The following is a 14,400-nucleotide window of genomic DNA, read 5'->3' as shown; positions in this document are numbered from 1 at the left end:
GGTCTGCAATGCCAATTGTTGTTGAACAGTGCTTGTTAATGTTATAAAGCCGGAGTCACACTCATCCTTTTGTTCCTTGGTAGCCCATGATTTATTAACACTCGTCTTTTTGCTTTCCATTCCTCCCCCCCCACTGAAAATGCTCTTTGCCTCCTCTCGCTTCTCTCTCATCAGTTCCTTGCCCTTACCTTTTTGGTCACTGTGGTTGCAGTGAACTCTCCCTTTCTCTCTCCCCCTCTCTCTCTCGCGCAACTAGCTAGCGAGGGTTTAGAGATCTTCTTTCAAATTTCACATCTCCAGCAATCAAAGAAGAGATCTTGAAATTAAGAGGCTTTTAAACAAGGGAGCAAAGGTAATCAATAATAATATTATATTCTTTTGCATCTAATGATATCTGATAATCAAAAAATCTACCAGAGAAGGGTAAGGATCAAAGTACATACAAACAGAATCTTCTTCTTCTTATAAATATTGTATTTGAATGTTGTCTCATTAATCTGGTGAAAATATGCCTCCTGATAGTTAAGTTTGAAGGGTTTGATCCAGGACACTGGCTTGTGGATTTGGTATAGGATAACAATTAGAAGATGATGAACTGCACACTTGTATACAGAAATAAAATTGGAAATACATAACTGAATAGATCTCTAGTTTCTGCATTTGATTTACATAAGAAATTAAGGAGTTGTTAATTTGTATTTGTTATATATATATATATATATATATATGTATATAAAATAAGTAGGTATCTGATCATTTTGTGTGAATTCTGAGAGAGAGAGAGGGAGAGAGTAGAAGAAAGGGAGGAACTATAGTAGTCTAACTTAAGTCTGGAATCTATGGAGTACTTAACAAATTCAATTCTGTATAACTTTGATTTTCATGCCTTTTCTATCGGTTTCCCTCATTTGGAATTTTCAAAATTTAAAACATTTGTAGGGTTTTTGAACAGCTTTTAAGTAACAATATTCAAAACATGCAGTAGCATTCAAATTCAAGAATGACTGCTGATTGTCTGGCAAAAAAGTATAGAAGTTTGAAATTGAACAAAAAAAAAAAAAAAAAAAAAATCATGCAGCAGCTATGTTTTAGGTTTTTGATTCGGCAAGTGCTAAATGTCGGCTAGTATCTCCAAACTGAATATAAAACGGTTTCCTACTTAATTACTGGCTATTTAATTCAGCAGGATCACCTTTGATCTCAGTTTAACAAGAAAACTTCAACCTTTTTTGTTTTTCCTACACAAAAGACGAGATGTAGACACAATTAGGAGATTCATGTCAAGATAGAGAATTAAGCTAAGATTTTTATAAGAGTTTCTCGCTCGTATCTCTCCATGTTCATGCAACTAAGATTTAATTTCGGTGACTTCATTGTCCAGTAATGCGTACCAAAGAAAACATAATTGGTGGTCTTTTATTTTAATGGAATTTAAGTCTTAGTTTGGTGCAGTACTGCAGGATCAAATGGCTTCATCGAGTACGAGTAGTTATACAAATTCTCCTTGTGCTGCGTGCAAGTTCTTGAGGAGAAAATGCATGCCGGATTGCATATTTGCTCCCTATTTCCCACCGGAGGAGCCCCAAAAGTTTGCCAATGTTCACAAGATATTTGGTGCAAGTAATGTGAGTAAGCTTCTCAATGAAGTCCACCCCCACCAGAGAGAAGATGCCGTGAACTCTTTGGCCTACGAAGCTGAGGCTCGGATGAAAGATCCTGTCTACGGATGTGTTGGAGCCATCTCAGTCCTCCAAAGGCAAGTCATTCGCCTTCAGAAGGAGTTGGACGAGACAAATGCTGATCTCGTCCGGTATGCCAGCAGCTACAACCATGAAATATTGTTGCCAACATCTCAGTCCGAGAGGTCTAGTAGTAGTAGGGTTCGTGGAGGAGGGTCTCTAGGTCAAAATTCTGGTTCGTATTTTTCTCCATCATGGAATAGAAATGCTTATGGAGAAAGAGATTATGAGAGAGGAGGAGAAGGAGAAGGAGATATATAAATTTAAGTAGAGTACAGTGCTCTAGTCTATTGTGTTAAATGTGCCAAAGAAAGGAAATAAAGTAGCTTCATGTATGTTGTATGTGTCAATAATTATGAGGAGTAGACCTGGTTTTTTAGGGTTTCTCCTGGGTATCCATGTATACAGGTTTTAGTAATATGAATCCTACACTCTGTGGAAAGCCTTGTGTATCTATCTGTATATCTCTCTTGTGATATATAATATTGAAAGCATTTTATAAATATTGCTGGCCCGATTATATATGCATTAAGTATATGTGTTGAAGATGAAGAGACATGCTAATCATTAAGTTTATTGTGTTGTTTATTACTTAACATGGAATTCCAGACAAATTTCTTAGGAAAATATGTTGGTGTGTTAGAAAGAACCTTAATATTTAGTGAAAAGCACCTTTTGCAAATCCACTATTATTGATCTACTTCTAGTTAAAGACTGGATCGACGCGAGCTAGGTTAAGATCGAATGTGGTAAACAAACACAGTGCTTTCGATGTTAATTTGTGAGTCTAATCTTGGCATAGTTAGTGCCTGCAGTTTTTTATACAAGCAACATTAAAAACAAAAAAGAAAAAGTCAGAAACCAAATATTGAATGCATGAAACGGTGTTAAACTACTTAAACTACAAACTCTTTTCTCTAAACTTGATTTAATTGATGTTGATCGAACAATGAACACAGTGAAAGGGAGAAAAGAAACATCTCGTCTCCCACCCAACATATGGGCTCCCTTTCCCTTTTCCCTATCCATGCATTGTATCAGGTCTATTACAAGTGTGAACAAATGGACCACCGGTGGTTGTGTGGTATATTCTTATTCCTAGCTTTTTTTGCCGCATCAATTGCAAAAAATTAACAATACTCTGACACTTATAGGCTTATAGCCTTTAGTTCCAATTCAATAGATGTTTAAAATTGGCCGATTAAATTTAAATAACTTTAACGGAAAACTTTTGATACTATTTATTTTAATAAAAATTCATAATATTACATTAAAAAGTTAATTATGATATTATTTATTTTACCTTTTATTTTGTTCTTATCGTTAAAACTCAAAATTTTCAAATCTTTTTCATTCATTTTTTTTAAATCTAAACATACTAAGTAAAGGAGTATTTAATTATCCAAAGTATTATTATATTATAGCCTCTATCAAATATTTCTCACAACTTTCATATCCACTGTCAGTAATCAGAGTCTGCAAATTTTTCAAGGGACAGACAGACACACATGGCAGCACTGTAAAAATTTTGACTTCTTCACCCTAAAAACAAAGATATTTTAACCTTAATTAATTATGTACATCTACTGCTTGCGAATTTCAGGTCCTTGCCCATTATAACATTGCAAGTCTGTACAGTACTACTGTCACAGTCACTGTCTGAATTCTGAAGAAAAGGTACAGTAAGTCGCACAGATGATGCCTACTCTCTATGAATTAGGATCCACAAAACAAAAGGGATTGTTTGCCTTGCCCATGTGACAGAAGATTATTGGAGGGTACCCTTCTCTCTTCATAGATACATCATTTAAGTGTCGGACCCATCTTTCTTAACTATTATTTGGATTTTCACAAAAATCCACCGATGTTCTGGTTGAAAAAAAAACGATAATGAGACAGAAATTTGTAGCAAAAGAAGTAAATGAAGATTTGAAAGATACTTTAAAGAAAAGATATGAAGTATTTGAAGTTAACGAAAGACTTTGTAAAATTGAAAGCTGTATCGTTTTAGAATTCATACACGTACCTTATTTATTGGGATAAAATTTTGTTGTTGTATTTACCATATGCTTTTACTAATCATCATGTCCCCTTCGACATCCGAATCAAGTGGCTACCCCTCAAAGTTTCTATATGCATGCTTCAGGGTTACTATTCTTGGTCTTGTTTTGAATAGAGCAAATCTTCGGTAGGGCAACACTCATAAAGAGAGTAAAAATAGTGAGATCTGATATGACCATCAAAATACCGTGTCTTTGTTTTTGTGAGAGCAGCCGGACAATACCTTAGGGCAGCTAGACCACATGTATTGTCCGACTACCCTAAGGTATTGTCCCTTTGAATTGATTCTACCCTTGGAATTTTGATTCTTTAAGCAATAGTAACATTGTCCAGTGCACATGCATATTTTTAACTGATGTTGATGCTTGCAGCTGGGGGAGGTTTCATTAGAGCACTAGTAGCTGCTCATGGTTCAACAGTAGTACGTATATATTTGAATAGCACTAGCAGTAGGCACAAAGATTTTGATGTCGGGTTTTTGCTTTTACACCAAAGATTGTCTAATCTTTTCATTTTACCTACATTATTGGGATAAGATTTCCATAGTATAGTATATATTTACAGGACGGCTGTGTACAATATCTGCATACATACTGTGACAATCGCACTCTTTGACATGTGAGAGTGCGGTTAAACTTCTCTGTCACGGATAAACCTTCATCTATGCACCTCTCGTTCTCTCGTAGTGAAAGTTGATGAGAGACTTAGAGAAGGAGAGTATCATTCCCGTGACAGGAAATATTGTAGACGATGACACAACAAAAGCTATAGGTTAATGAGAAAAATGACATGAAAAGAAGACTTCATATGTGATATGTCTCTCATTTAGCATTGCAAAAAGTAGCACGCGTAACAGAAGAAAAGCGTCAAAAAAACGTCGTAATCGTTCTATTTTGGGGCAGTGAGATAGCTCTTATCCCAGGTCATGTCCATCGCTCTCCAGATGTTTGGGCCACCACAAACCGCCCAAAAAGTGATCCTAAAGGCCCAACATCAAGAATTGACAAGCCAGCCTTCGTTCGGCCGAATCAAATCGCAGTCTCTTTGACAGACTGATTAGACATGTGCATCAAAGCTTACATGGAACACATTCGTGGATTGAGATCACCTCTGGATCTCACCCTCTAAACTGACAACCCAATTATTCTGATCATTTAATTTAAATCTTGCAGTTTCCATCAGTCTGATCCCATTAGCTCACCTCACATTTAGAATCACGCCTCCATCTCTCTCTTCAACACCCTTCTCTCTCTCTTGAACAGTACATATTACTGCGTCCGTCAGCTTCAGAGTGTGAGATCCAAAAAGGATCTCAATCCCACATTCATCACCACCTAGACGCTCTACGATGTCAATAAGTCACCGTGGCAAAGCCTCAAGTATTCAAGGCGACTAAGAGCAGAGAATCTTGGGTATGACTGTATGCACTGGCGGAGCGACTTTAAAGGCTACCTTAGGCTATATCCAAAGTAGCTTTTGGTGAAAAATAATATTTTCATTGATCTTGAAATGTGGCCCACCATATATATTAGTCATTAAACCTATTTTTCTTGTTTTAGTTATATAAAATTATATAATACAAATTACAAGCTCTCTCTTTTTCTTATATCCCTTCTCTCTTCACTTCTTGTACATGTATAAATTTGATTTTGTTAGAATTTTAACATGTTATGAGCGACGCATAATCAGACTTGTTAAACTATCGGATAAGAGGTTGTGTTAACGGATAGAAAGTTGTCATATTAACATGAATGAAGTCTGATTAATAAAAAAACAAAGGGTGTGTGTGTTGCTGTGAGAGAAAGTGCGGCAGGAGAAGGGGCTATTGCTTTACCCAAGTTTGGGGTCCCCACTTAGCGATATTCCAAGAAATACAGTGAACTTAAGCATGCCCGATGAACAGTAGGAGAGGCCTCTAGAGATCATCCCGGTGCCTATAACACCGGTAATATACCTTCACGATCAACTCAAAGGACGTTTAAGCAATGATTAAAACCAATACAAAAATTAATCAAGCCAATACCACCAAAATTACAAGTGCTACTCTGGTTTTTGCCAAGTCGTGCTACCCACCAACATGCACATAAACAACTAGAGAAATATAATTCAGCATTTCTCTTGCACTGATTCCTTATCTGTAGATGCCTCCATCCTTTGAAGATTCTTTCTTTGCCCGTAGTCCGGGTCTTTTAGGACTTTCTCTTTCTTTATAAGTCGTGAGGGACGCTTCAAATGAGTATTGAATCTTCAGTCTATCAGCATAAGTACCTCCTTAACAAATTTTCCAGTGTTCTGTTTCTAGCCAGACCGCCAGTTCATGAAATCCTAACATGCATTTCTTCCCCAACTTCCGCAAATATTTCGTCCACCCTTTTAAAAAGAAAGAATCTATTCAAACCTTTCATATATGAATTTTCAAAACAAAAGAGAAAAGTCTGAACTGAACTTAGGTACCGAGATCATTCTTACCTGTGCGCGTCTATATTCACCTCTGCAATCCACGTCGTTAGATAAACCTGAAAAATCAAATTGATTGAGAGGTACTGAGATCCATGAAGGGAAATACCAAGCTTTGATAATTTATTATTCGACTATAATGTGTGACTCCATTCTATTTCACTTGATGAATAAGTGAATAACTATTTCAAACATGTTACGAATTATCTGTGTCAGTCTCAGTTCTTAAAATCAATAAAAGAAATCTTTTCAGACCAACCCGTATCCCTCATGCTGTATATCCTGACTAGGAAATTCCACACGTATTGGAGAAATACGAAGATAATGAGAAACAATTTGAGCACAAACATATTTTTCAGGATTACCAATTGCATTAATCAATAGCACCCATACCTGCAAAACATCATGATCTGGCTGCTGATTACATCGTGCAGCTGGCATTTCAAATTTCTGACCATCCAATCTTGGATAGATTGGCTTACAAGTCTCCTCACCATATAAGTTGCACATACTCAACTCACCAAATTCTCCCGGATAAAGCTCATCCGACCAATCCAAACTGTTTACTGTTGGAACGTCACAACTAATTGAAAGTAATTCCACTACAACCAAACGCTGCATGGACAAAACAACACAATGACATAAAATGTAACATAGAACATACAGAAATTTGACCAGATACCATAGCAGCCCAGGAGTGATAACTTACCTTCAAATTTAGCTCCAATATAAACATCTGGACAAGCTCCTCCGCCAGTTTTTCTGAGATTGTTTCCACAATCAGAGTTTAGAATCATATGAAACTTATAGGACCTTAGCTTTACGCTTTTTTTTTTACTGATTTAGCTGGCTGTTTAGTGTTTTACCAACCGTACAATACCAAAGGACATTGTTGCTAGTAAAGGCAGGTTTGGTCAAGGGACCTCTGATATACTCTATTTCTCTAGCTGTCTTAACCTCTATTGTCTTTTCACTTGAGATTTTGCATAGTTCCCTTTACATCTCAAACTAGTTTAAAAATGTTGGATGACCAGAGAAACTCATCACAAAAGTGGAATCTCTGAACCACGAACATGTTCATGTACATTTGCAAGATCAAGCAGTGAAAAAGCACACCCCATTGTGACAAAAAAATGTATAGACTCGAACTAAAACCAAGCATACGCACATGATCAATCAATATCACATGAAAAGATGTAAGAGGGTCTTTAATTTAACGAACCAAAGCAAGAGATGGACCAAAATGCAAAGACTGGAATTCCGCCACCATCTCCGGGATCATTCTTATCTTCAGAACAGCCAGAAGATTGTACGAGCGGATTATTGGTTGCCCCCTTGACAAAGCATCTCATGGATCTACTAGTTTGGACCATGTGAGTTACAACTGAAACCTGGAGATAATAGTCATAAAACAAACAAAATAAAAAAACGAAAGCACCAAACGATCTCTTAAAAAATGAAAATCCTTGCTTCATTCAATATGCAACTATACATCATGAAATTTGATAACCGTCCCGAGAAGTCAAACCATACATGTTATTAAGTAACTTATAAGTCCAAATTGCTTATATGAATCAGTCTGACATGATCCTGAAAACTCATATGTTGTATTGACATTCATCTAAAATTAATGTCGTCGACGTTTTGAGTCAATACAAACCACAAGCTGTCTATTTCAGATAACACAATTTACTAAAAATACTAGTAAAATGATGAAGATGCATACCAAGTCCTTGTACGAGGATAAAAGTCCGCTTCGATGAAGCTCCTGAAACGAAATTAAGAAAGTATTACAACACGAGCAATGCTTATCATGATCAATGTTGCAAGAGTTGTAAAAGCGGTCGTGTAAAAGGCTAAAAGCTGCTTGCTTGTTAACATTACCTGCTGCTTAAATAATTTCTGGCAAGCTTTCTTTCGTATATTAGGCATATCACTCAGAACTCCCAACTCCATTGAAGGCATGTATCTGAAGCAAAACGTGCGCGCGCACACACAGAGAGTCAGTCAGTCACACTCTCACTCTGAACAATTGAAGCTCTAAGCAAAAAGCATGAAAATTTGAAACTTAAACAAAAAAAGCAGGTAATTTAAGCGTGAAATTGAATTCCAAACATGCCCCAGAAAATCAAATGTTTACAGACGCAGTAAAACACCTACGTGAGAGAAAGATACGAGTTTACGAGAGAGGTGGCGTGTGATCTTGCAGTGGAAGAAGAAGAAGCCCATTGCTGTCTGTAAGAAGCTAACTTGGGCCATTGATTTCTCAGGTTTCTCTGCGCGGTGGGCCTCCACAGCCTCGCCGTTGATGCTAGTGCCGGTGACGGTGAGGGGCTTTGGGGTGCTGGGTTCTCTGGTTTTGGAGTATAAGGAGAGGAACAAGAAGAAGAAGGAGTTGCTGGGTATGGAGTTTCCATTGCTGGGTTTTCAGCTGGATTCGCCATTGCAGGTGAGGGGAGAAGGCGGCGTAGGGGGAAGCGTGTCCTCCGACGCACGTGAGTCGTGGCACGCTTGGAGTGCCAAATATGACAAACCACTGTGGGGTTTGTTCGCGAATATGAAAAATATACAATGTCGTTTCTACCCTTATTGATTATGCAGAACAGCAAGGGCAGTATTGACTTTCAAGTTTCATTTCAGCTCAAACTCACTCAAATTGAAAGATGTGTTTTTGCATGTAAGCTTTTGATAACATGACAGTTATCAGACCTTGAAGAAATTTCAACAGTAAACTTATCGTACTCTCAACCGCCATTTTACTCACTTTCACTACTAAGCGAGTGTGATTGTTTGGCCTGAACTACAGGTTAGGCTAAGAATAAGTAATCTGATTTGAAAAAGCCATAATTCTCAGTCCAGTAATGATTTCTCAGGTCAATAAGCTTTCAATGCAAGAAAGTATTTGTCAATCGAGTCCCTATAGAAGTATGACTATGAAAGGATAAAGCTCAAGCGTGATTTGGTGGAGTCCTAGATGAATTAGAATTACCAAGGAAAGGATCAGGATGTGTTTCTAATAAATGCGAATTATCCAAAGAATCATAATTTATGCTTGATCATATAAGGATGAATCACGTGCATAATGGGACTAGGCTCAGAATTCTTGTTCAAATCAAAGAAGTCAAGACTGAATAAATATTGAATCTCCGCTAAGGAAGGGATAATTAGGGAATATCCAGGTAAACGCTGAGTAGGCACAGTCCTATCAAGACTCTACCTCAACATGCCTATTTATAATGAGTCATCCCTATAAATAGAAGAGGTTGTGCAACGTGAGAAGCCCTTTCAACTCAACAAATAACTCAAAACGCTCTACGCGAAAACACTAATTATCCTAATCTTCTGATCAACTCATCTTCGATTCGATTTGAATAAGTAAACAACATTGTTTTGACAACCGGCGACATCTTCAATTTGAATAAGCTGGAGCAAGAATCAGACGATTTAGCAGCACTTTCAGTATGGACAAGTATACAATACTGATTTTGGTTGGTTGGTTATCTATCCAAATCTCGTCCGATGAAGAGTTATCTATTCTTTTGCTCAAAGAGGTCAATTTATTAGCTTCTCATCAAAGTGAAGTGTTCTATGATCGGTTACTCTTAGGTGCATTTCATAGTTCAGCATTAAGACGGTTGAACCATGTTCATCATATAAACACTCATCTCCTTTGAGCATCTTTGCCCTTTCAGCATGCTATTGATTCAACACACTTATATTCTCACCAATATAGTTGAAGCAACCGAACTTGGCGTACAAGATCATGAACTTCGCAATGAATAAGACACCTTGTCTTCAGGTTCTAGAACCCTAGGTCGAGAGGCATTCCTTCCTCGAGCGTAGTTGCTTAGGTGCAGAAGTCTACAGTGCATTTGACACTGCCACCACATCTATTCTACTCACTCAATCGAGCTTGGTCGTGTTCACTAGAAGAACGTAATTAACTTAATAATTACTCAACTTGCACATCACGTAAGCCTAATAATTTTTAAAATGAATAATAACACAAAATGATTTTACAAATAACATTATTAGAGCATAATGAGTAAATAGATGAATTGATTCACGTGTATGCTAATGCTATACTCTACCTATAGCAAGTATGTGGATCTTCTGTATTTTTTTGCATGTGAACATTGGATTCGCATTTTTTATGAGTTTAATTATTTTTTGTTGGAAATTTATGAGTTGAAAACTTGAAACTGAAATTGCATTTCTCCACTCAAAAAATAAATTAAAAATAAAAAAGAAATTCGGTGCACATATACGAGAGATTTTTCAGTGTGACCGTCATACGAGATGGTACATCACGTGTCCTTATATAAATGGTGGGTTATGTGTGTTAAAAGGTTAATAACTTAAAAATTAAAATTTTCCACCACTTACTTAAAAACACATAATGTACTATCCGTGTTTCCATCACAACTAAAAAATTTTCCACATATACAGCACGCACAGACAAACTCGAGAGAGTAATGCCCGTTCATAAAACAATAGGCAACAAAATAAAGTGGCAAAACCGAATGTCAAAGAGTAATGTTAGGGAGGTCAAATTTTTTAAATTAAATTTGCAAATTAAATGATGTGGTTGTAGATGATTATATTATTAATTAAATGTCGATTAACGTACTTATTTTTTATTGATAACACATTATTTGATTTGCAATTTAATTTAAAAAATTTGTTCTCCTTAACATTACCTAACGCAAAACATGGCAACAAAGACAACGCCGGTTCAATAATATATAATTTTTTGTTTTTCTAATTTCCCAAAACTACACTGAAACAGTGGAGACATTTTTAATTGTGACGGAAACACAAGTGGTACACCACTATTTTAATAGAAGTGGTGGGAAATTTTATTTTTTAAGTTATTAACATTTTAGCACACATATCCCACTATTTGTATAGTAACACGTAATATACCACCCAATGTACCGGTCACATTGAAAAATCTGTCGAAACAGTGAAACTTGTTCCTCATGCAAAGCCCCAACTCACCCTCGCAAACCTTACGTGTCACCGCCTCATCTCCTATAAAACCACCACCTTGCCACCTCCTCTTCCTCCATCTCTGTCCTTCCACTACAGTTCTCCAAGCTCTCTTTCTCTTAAACTCTCTCTCTCTCTCCATCCACCTCTTGTCAACAATGGCAGACCGTCCTCAGCCACACCATATCCAAGTTCGCCCCACCCAGCCGCGCTATGGCGAGCACGAGTACGGTGAACATGGAGGATTTGGTGGCGGTGGCCCCTCAGCCGGCCAAGTTCTTGCGGTGATAACCGGCCTTCCATTAGGTGGAACCCTACTAGCGCTTGCTGGTCTCACTCTCCTGGGGACAGTCATTGGTGCTCTCGTTGCGACCCCGCTCTTCATCATCTTCAGCCCGGTTCTTGTCCCTGCTCTTTTCGTCATCGGGCTTGCTGTCACCGGATTTCTGACCTCCGGGGCTTTTGGGCTGACTGGGCTGTCGGCGCTGTCTTGGATCACCAACTACCTCAGGAGGACACCCGTGGTGCCGGAGACCCTGGACGAGGCGAAGAGGCGCGCGGCGGAAATGGGAGAGTACGTGGGGCAGAAGACAAAGGAGGTTGGGCAGGACATCCAGAGTAAGTCCCACGAAACAAAGAGGCAAACCGGACATACTGAAAGTCGTTGAAGGGAATGGAATGGAAGATATCTGAAGAGGTTTTCGACTTTTACGAACGAGGTTGCTTGTATATGAAAATGGAAGGGAAATAATGTTGTAAAACCTCTGTGGTTTTTTCTCTAATTTGATGTACGTAGCTGGCAGCCTGTAGACTGGCAGTTCTTGTGTGTGTTTGCATTGTTGTGTTTATCGTATGCTCTCCAATCTATTGTATTGCAAATATCCGTTTGTGCAGTCTCTCTCTCTCTCTCTCTCTCTCGATCGAATCTATCGCGACAATGGATGAACCCGTCCAGAGCTAGATAAATAAAGAGAACCAATAACTCCTCTGAAACCACAATTAAGAAGTTATATTTGTCATGTTACATTTAAATTCGAACTCATTACAGTATGCTAGACTATACTCTTATGCTACAAATGGATACAAAATTCGAGAAGTTATCGGAACCCGATGAAATCGGTTTTCCGGTAGTAGGGCAGACCAACGGGTTTTCATTGAGGAGGATGCTCGGGTACGGCACCACCAGTTTCGGTCTCCATGTGAGTAGGCTCGTTTGCCTTGTTAGGTATCTAAAACTTGAGAACGCTTGATGCAGCGACGAACATGGCAACTTCGTTAGGTATCCAAAACTTGAGAACGCTTGATGCAGCGGCGAACATGGCTCTGCGAGGTGCCCACTTCAAGCACGATGGAACTCCGATGTGACTGTTCCAGCATGCCACCTACAGAGAATACCAATTGATAAGAGTCCATATTCGATAAGTTTATCTCACCATTATTCGATTATTTAAACCGACTCCTCTCACATGGTTTCATCACGTAAGGGTTTCTGAGAAATTCAAGCAACTAAAATACTGGCAGTTTCGGAGATAAACCGCGAAATACTAGCATCTAAAGTGATATTCAGTAAAAAGTATGGATCCTACTGCCTTAATTAATAGGCAATTAACGACAACAAGCATTTCTATATGATAAACATATGACAAGTGTTCCAAATCCTTATGTTTACTGTTAAAGTACTAGAAGTTCAAAGGATCCAAACCTCTCTTTATGTCCTTTGAAGTAGCGAAGGCATCGATTATCATACATTGACAGATAAACGCAGTGATTCTGGTAGAGAAACAGACGGAATCATTAAGAAAACTATGCCACAGAAATTAGAAGTTAAATAATGAATGAAAAGTTAAAAAAAAAAAAAAAAAAAAGTCACCTCCGGTGGTATCCAGATGGTATTTTGAAGAGCATGTAACAGAACTTGGGTGATGGCCTGATGGGTAAAGCATATTCGATCTGCTCCATGTTTCTTATGAGTTGTGGTCTTTATCAACCTGAAGTTCATGAATAAAACATAAATTTCAGATTAAAGGAAACAACTTGAAAGTGGACAAGCACTAAGTATAGTCAGTTCCATGCACAAAGACATGCTCATTGTTTAATATCAATGAAATCCCGCTACAACAAACCATGGCATGGAACACGCTTAGATACCATACATCGCTGATAACAGCGGTATATCAAAGCAATGCAATCAAACCAGTACACAAATATTACTACGGTCGTGCAGTCCAACATTCAACTCCAAACAAACGAATATATATTTCTTCAACTAACAACAACAGGGTGAGGGCGAGCTTGGTGTAACATAAAGGTTGTTTTTTTGTGATCTAAAGGTCATGGGTTCGAGTAGTTAAAATAACTTCTTTACAAAATAAAGGTAAGGTTGCATAGATAGACATGCTCCCCAAACTCTCGCAAAGCAGAGAATCTTGTTGGCTTGAGATCGCTCTTTAACAACAAGTCCAATTTAACGGCACAAAACCGTCGTAAGCAAATATTCCAATGTAAAAACAAGATCATCAACCGGCGTCAATGGCCATGCTGCGCACCGTTTCGTCGTCGAACTCTGTCATCGACGTCTTCATCCTTGTGACGGGAGGCCACGGAGTCTCACTCGAGTTTATACTTTGTCGGGTTTATAAACGGGTCACGATATTTCAAACCCGAATCTTTATGTGGACGTGGACGTTCTAAAAATGGGGCCGAATTATTTGGGTAAAGCCAGGGTGCATTGGGCCCAAGCTCTGCGGCCCTAAGTTGTAATTTAACACCGCAAGACGTTTCTGTGCCTAAATGATGACCGTGCATGGTACATTGTAGACAAATATTTCATGAAGTACTTTGAAAATGAAAATTATATGAAGTTATTTAACAAAACAAACACAGATTTATTTTACAAAATCAAAAATAAATATTGAGTTGTACTTCAACTATTTCTTTTTTTATCATTGAATGCTTATAAAGTGAGATGAAAATTGTGTTATATCTAAACGTTTATGATTAATTATCACTTTTGCTTCGTTTATGGTAAGATATTTGAGGAAACTAAAAAGAGAATTCAAAGAATACTTATGAAGAAAGTTGGGATTCAAGACAATCGGCCAATTAACACCCAATTGCCCTTACACCTTCCTTTCACTACAACTTTATTCCA

At 37.9% G+C, this 14,400-nt stretch overlaps 3 protein-coding genes across 4 annotated transcripts; 2 read left to right on the top strand and 1 right to left on the bottom strand.

Annotated features, from left to right (window-relative positions):
- Positions 1-2,195, top strand: LOC137749559 (LOB domain-containing protein 25-like). 2 transcript variants are annotated; one of them, XM_068489671.1, is made up of 2 exons: positions 1-352; positions 1,461-2,195. In XM_068489671.1, the coding sequence occupies exon 2, from the start codon at positions 1,467-1,469 to the stop codon at positions 1,998-2,000; it is 534 nt and encodes a 177-aa protein (XP_068345772.1). In that variant the 5' UTR covers positions 1-352; positions 1,461-1,466; the 3' UTR covers positions 2,001-2,195. The 2 variants fall into 2 exon arrangements, with proteins under 2 accessions (XP_068345772.1, XP_068345771.1); XM_068489670.1 differs by having other exon boundaries at positions 4-352; positions 1,453-2,195.
- A 3,530-nt stretch (positions 2,196-5,725) lies between these two features.
- LOC137749558 (uncharacterized) lies at positions 5,726-8,760 on the bottom strand. The gene is made up of 8 exons (XM_068489669.1): positions 8,418-8,760; positions 8,142-8,226; positions 7,984-8,025; positions 7,480-7,648; positions 6,967-7,019; positions 6,651-6,872; positions 6,270-6,316; positions 5,726-6,170 (listed from the first exon to the last, which is right to left on the bottom strand). The coding sequence occupies exons 1-8, from the start codon at positions 8,699-8,701 to the stop codon at positions 6,116-6,118; spliced, it is 957 nt and encodes a 318-aa protein (XP_068345770.1). The 5' UTR covers positions 8,702-8,760; the 3' UTR covers positions 5,726-6,115.
- Positions 8,761-11,341: 2,581 nt separating this feature from the next.
- Positions 11,342-12,130, top strand: LOC137707912 (oleosin Cor a 12-like). The gene has a single exon (XM_068446854.1). It carries the CDS (start codon positions 11,408-11,410, stop codon positions 11,915-11,917), a length of 510 nt encoding a protein of 169 aa, XP_068302955.1. The 5' UTR covers positions 11,342-11,407; the 3' UTR covers positions 11,918-12,130.
- The last annotated feature ends 2,270 nt before the right edge of the window (positions 12,131-14,400 follow it).

The sequence above is a fragment of the Pyrus communis genome, chromosome 11 (assembly GCF_963583255.1).
Source record: "Pyrus communis chromosome 11, drPyrComm1.1, whole genome shotgun sequence".
In the NCBI taxonomy this organism is placed as follows: domain Eukaryota; kingdom Viridiplantae; phylum Streptophyta; class Magnoliopsida; order Rosales; family Rosaceae; genus Pyrus; species Pyrus communis.
Note: the sequence above shows the minus strand (reverse complement) of the source record. Positions and strands in the feature narration are given on the sequence as shown.